This window comes from Penaeus japonicus, unplaced genomic scaffold (assembly GCF_977035675.1).
Source record: "Penaeus japonicus unplaced genomic scaffold, GWHDUDI00000001_assembly GWHDUDI00000007, whole genome shotgun sequence".
NCBI lineage: Eukaryota > Metazoa > Arthropoda > Malacostraca > Decapoda > Penaeidae > Penaeus > Penaeus japonicus.
In genome coordinates this window covers 8,492,022-8,497,021 of record NW_028234409.1, presented here as the reverse complement: position 1 = coordinate 8,497,021, position 5,000 = coordinate 8,492,022, and the positions used below count along the sequence as shown (strand labels likewise).

Below are 5,000 nucleotides of genomic sequence, written 5' to 3'. Positions count from 1 at the left end.
ACTAATAACAAACTAATGACATCAACCTTAATCATCATCATCATAAAGACAATCATAATAACAATAATAACCATCACAATCCCAAGTAAATGAAATCAATTAAAAAAAAAAAAAAAAAACTGGCGTACAGTGCCAAGGACGCGATCGCACATGTCGGGGGGCACTGTCGAAATAACTGCAGTGAAAGCGGAAGTTAAAATGACCGCATTAAGTGCTTTCTATTTTTCTAGATTTGTGGTGCGTGTTTGTGTTGTTGTTTTTGTTTTTCTTCTACTCTCACTTATTTTTATTTATTTATTTTTTGTTTTTTAGCAGGTAATGTAGGTATCTAATTCTCTTTATTTCTCTGTCTCTCTCTTACTCTCACTCTCTTTCTCTCTCTCTCTCTTACCCCCCCCCCCCTCTCTCTCTCTCTCTCTCTCTCTCTATCTCTCTCTCTATCTATCTTTTACTCTCTCTCTCTCTCTCTCTCTCTCTCTCTCTCTCTCTCTCTCTCTCTCTCTCTCTCTCTCTCTTCTCTCTCTCTCTCTCTCTCTCTCTCTCTCTCTCTCTCTCTCTCTCTCTCTCTCTCTCTCTCTCTCTCTCTCTCTCTCTCTCTCTTTCTCTCTTTCTCTCTTTCTCTCGCTTTCTGGAGATATACATAACTATGGGCACACGTTTATGTGTATGTATGTGTGTGTCTGTGTTTGATTTATCTGTGTGTGCACATCTGAGTGTTTATATGTGTCTGTATGTATATATGTGAGTATATTTGCGTTTATCAACTCATTTTTTGTGAATGAAACTTTCAATTTATAGCAGATTTGCATGACTGATATTATTATATAGTTGAGATAGCATAATTGCGTATTGGCAGATAATTCACCAAATCAGGATATCTGTGAAGCCGTTTACATTGTGTGTGTGTGAGAGAGGGTGTGTGTGTGAGTGTGATTGAGTGTGAGGGTGTGTGTGTGTGTGTGTGATTGAGTGTGAGGGTGTTTATGTGTGTATGTGATTGAGTGTGTGTGTGTGTGTGAGTGTGTGTGATTGAGTGCGAGGGTGTGTGATTGAGTGTGAGGGTGTGTGAGTGTGAGGGTGTGTGATTGAGTGTGGGTGTGTGATTGAGTGAGGGTGTATGATTGAGTGCGTGTGTGTGTGTGTGTGTGATTGAGTATGAGGGTGTATGATTGAGTGTGTGTGTGGGTGTTTGTGGGTGTTTTTTTTTATATAATCCCGCACAAGTGGTACTCAATCAACTTGACCACATCGACCCATGAATAGGACTGACCAATGAGGATTACACTCTATAAAAATTACTTATCTGTCCATAGAGGGATTAAAACGAGATTTAACCCACGATCCCCGTGAACACACTAGTTGGAATTGAATCAGAAATTAAAATATGATATTAGGTGGTCTGAGGTTTCTATGTAGAATGAAATATAGCACTGGCACATTGATCGGGAAATTAATGCAATATTCCAAGTTTTATAGTGCCATAAGTATTCCAGGCATCGCAGTGTGTAAGTGTTTGTGTGTATGTGTGTGTGTATGTATGTGTATGTATGTGTATGTATGTGTATGTGTGTGTTTGTGTGTGTTCCTTTTGAGACAAAATGCGAGAACGAGATACTCAAACAATCATCTTATCTCAAAGAGCCATATTTTTTATATTCACTAGGATCATGAATATAAAAAAAAATCCAACCCTTAGACATATATAAAAGAACACAGAAACGAATCCAAAAAAGGGCGATGAGAGAGAAAAAAAAAACTCTGCTTCTGGACTGATTTGCGGTCTTTATTGTGCCAAGGAGCCACACCAACAGGTCTGGCTGCTACACAGAGGAACCACAGGTGGGAATCAGGTACATGGATGCTTGGTCAGAATGCTGGACTCACCAGGCCTTTTACTGGTCACCTTTCACTGTACATGAGATTCGTTCGAGGTTTGGGGCTGCTGTCTCGATTTCCTTACAGATAGACATACACGACTTTATATCTGTTTTGAATTGTTGAGTCATAACTGGTGGACTAATGTTGAATTGTTGATATACGGTGTTGGTGCAGCCGATCCCTTTTTTTTTTTTTTTTTTTTTTTAGTATTTTTTTGAGGGATAACTGAGATATCTCGAACGAATCATATGTTTCGATTCCGGGAACATGTACATGACCCCTGCTTACATTGGTATAACATAGGAAATATTACATTCATCTGCTCATGGAACACAGAGGGCCGGGGCAAAAGATGAACAATACCCTCTTGGTGATGGTGTTCATTCATGAAATTAAACAAAAAAAACAATCTAAGTCGTGTAGCCTACGGTTATAAACAGAACATGATAATCTTATGTCAGAGATGGTCGTTCAGTTTGTACAAAATAACAACAGAGTCTCCAAGATACCAATTAGTTTGCGGGAAAACCTTGGCGAAAAAAGTGCACGTCGGAATCCGATGCACAACAAGAATACAAACAGAGATCCTCCAGAAGAAAGAGGAAACAGAATCCTAAAAAATCGCCATATAAATGAGACAATCCGGGTTTTACCTTTTAGTAATAAATTACTTTAGGGAGATAACTGTTGCCAGGAGAGGAGAGCTGTCAGGCCTCTTCAACACTGACAGCTGTTCCTTGAACATTACAGTTTTTAGTCATAGCGAATCAAAATTGTTAGTGGTAAAGTGATCACACTAGTGTTCCTAACAAGTAGAATTCCACTACGCAATATATATATATACCATTATACACTTTAGACATAAAATAAACTTAAAGCTTGGGGCTCGAACACCGAACCTCACTGACATAATTTGCTCTCAGAGCATTGCATTGTCAGGCAGTGATGCATAAAACTATGAATAACCTGCAGAGGAGGTGCCAGAGAGGTCCTGGCTGGTAAGAAAGGCTTAGGGACAGTTTCATAAAGGGGAAGATCGAAAGAGAAATAGGGGAGGGGGGAGGAGAGAGAAGAGAGGAAGAAGGAAAATATAAAGAGGGAGAGAGAGAGAAAGACAGAGAGGGAGAGAGAGAGAGTGGGAGAGATAGAGAGAGATGGAGAGAGAGAGAGAGAGAGAGAGAAGGGGAAACAGCAGAGTTTCTGCAGCTGGCCAACCCACTTGGGGAAGGACTATCAGAGTGCTTCCGCCGGGTCTACTGTATTAACTACGTTGCTATATACCCCGTACAACTCTTATAATAATATTTGTACTTAATATATCACAAGCGCATATATGTAACATGCAACAAATATATAAACTAAAGTAGACGCGTTTTCACTCTCCGGTAAAGATGTATGATGCGCCGTCGACTCGAGGCAGACCGTGAGACGAGCGGTCGCACGCCGTCTGCAGATGCTGTCGCGTTGGTGGTGGCACTGCCGCTTCCTTGCTCCTCTCCTTGGCATCTTTCGCTCGAGGTCTTAATTCGAGACGCAGACCATCGTGTGAGGCGAGCATGTGCCGTCAATGATGGAGCAGCCGGAACACCTGCCACAGGAGCATATCATTCCGAGTCCGCATTTCCCGTTCTCCCACCTGTAGCCTCCGCAGGACTCCCCCGGTCCCTGTGTCAGGAGAGAAAGGGAAGGATTATTAGGACGACAGGAACCAACTCTGAACTGAGGACACCGCTAAAGGCTGAAGGATCAGACCGGTAATCCTTTCTTCTTTTTTTTCCAATCGCGATATACACTCGCACATGCATAATCGTCAAGTAACTCGTGATTAAAGCATATAACATCTTGAATGAATTAAGGACACACATCAATACTAACCTTGGCACACACCATGTTACGACACCAGTCCCTTGCCACGCCGTATTTGCAGTTATCTTGTGACGTGCGGTCGTGAATTTTGCACCTGGGAGCCGCCGTGGCCCACCTGGAAGAGAAGGAGACCGCAAGGTGAGTACTTAGAACCGTCTTAGTTTGTTTGTATTATTATCTTTCCCCCTTTTTTTTTTTGCCTGAGTTTATGCTTTCGGTGTGGCTGTAGTACAAACATGTGTGTATGTATGTGTGTCTGTGTGTGTGTGTGTGTGTGTGTGTGTCTGTGTGTGTGTTTGCACGTGGTTGTGCATGGGTAACTGTGTGTATATGTGTACAGTGATATGAACGTGTGTGTGTGTGTGTGTGTGTGTATGTGTGCTTATAAATGTATGTGTGTGTCTGAACGGAAGTCTGTGTATGGGTGTGTTTATTAATTTATATGTGCACGTGTGGCTGGACGAGAGTGCGTAGGGGTGCGTAGACGGAAGTATGTGTGTAAGAGCGCGCAGACTGACAAATGCGTGTGCTTGAACCTTGAAGTATGTGTAGTTATTTTTAGAATAACTCGGTTTACAATACGTGTTTGTGATGTGATTTATGAACGCATACATATTGCATTGGCAAACATGTACAGAGAGAAGCATTTATCTTAAGTGTTATCAATGGAAGCGGAAGTGAAGAGATGTACACATTACCGTTCCCGAGAGAAAAAAATATATAATAAATATATGGGGGAAAACAACAAAAGAAAACAGGGAATGATAAAGAAAACGACGAAAAAGAAACCAAAATAATACATAAAAAATACGTAAATAAAATAACAAACAAAAAAAATCAACAAATAAATCAAACTTAAACAACACAATAAAACAAAAACAAAAACAAAACCACTAGAAATCAAGGAATAAAACCGAAAGTACATAAAGATACAAACGGACTAGTGAAATAGACATTCTTAGACGAACAAGTGCATGACTTACTGCATGAGAAGGGCGAGGCAGCAGGTGGCAAGGATACATGTGACGGTTGTGGTTCTCATGATGGCGGCACACGACCTGGTGGAGGAAGAGAGAAACATGGGATTAGCAGTGCTTTTTATCTCTCTCTGTTTCGCTTTCTCTATCTTTCTGTCTCTTTCTCTCTCTCTCTGTCTTTCTCTTTCTGTCTCTTTCTCTCTCTCTCTCTCTCTTTCTCTTTCTGTCTCTTTCTGTCTGTCTTTCTCTTTCTCTGTCTCTCTCTCTCTCTCTCTCTCT

At 41.1% G+C, this 5,000-nt stretch overlaps 1 protein-coding gene across 1 annotated transcript in view; it reads right to left on the bottom strand.

The window, feature by feature from the left end:
* Positions 1 to 1,762: 1,762 nt before the first annotated feature.
* LOC122252083 (uncharacterized) overlaps positions 1,763 to 5,000 on the bottom strand; it is a 5,123-nt gene continuing 1,885 nt past the window's right edge. Inside the window, exons 2-4 of the mRNA XM_043014347.2 lie at positions 4,728 to 4,802; positions 3,754 to 3,859; positions 1,763 to 3,543 (exon numbers count right to left, since the gene is read on the bottom strand). Coding sequence (XP_042870281.1) covers positions 3,400 to 3,543; positions 3,754 to 3,859; positions 4,728 to 4,786 — 309 coding nt within the window. The 5' untranslated portion in view covers positions 4,787 to 4,802 and the 3' untranslated portion in view covers positions 1,763 to 3,399. The remainder of the gene's footprint in view (positions 3,544 to 3,753; positions 3,860 to 4,727; positions 4,803 to 5,000) is intronic.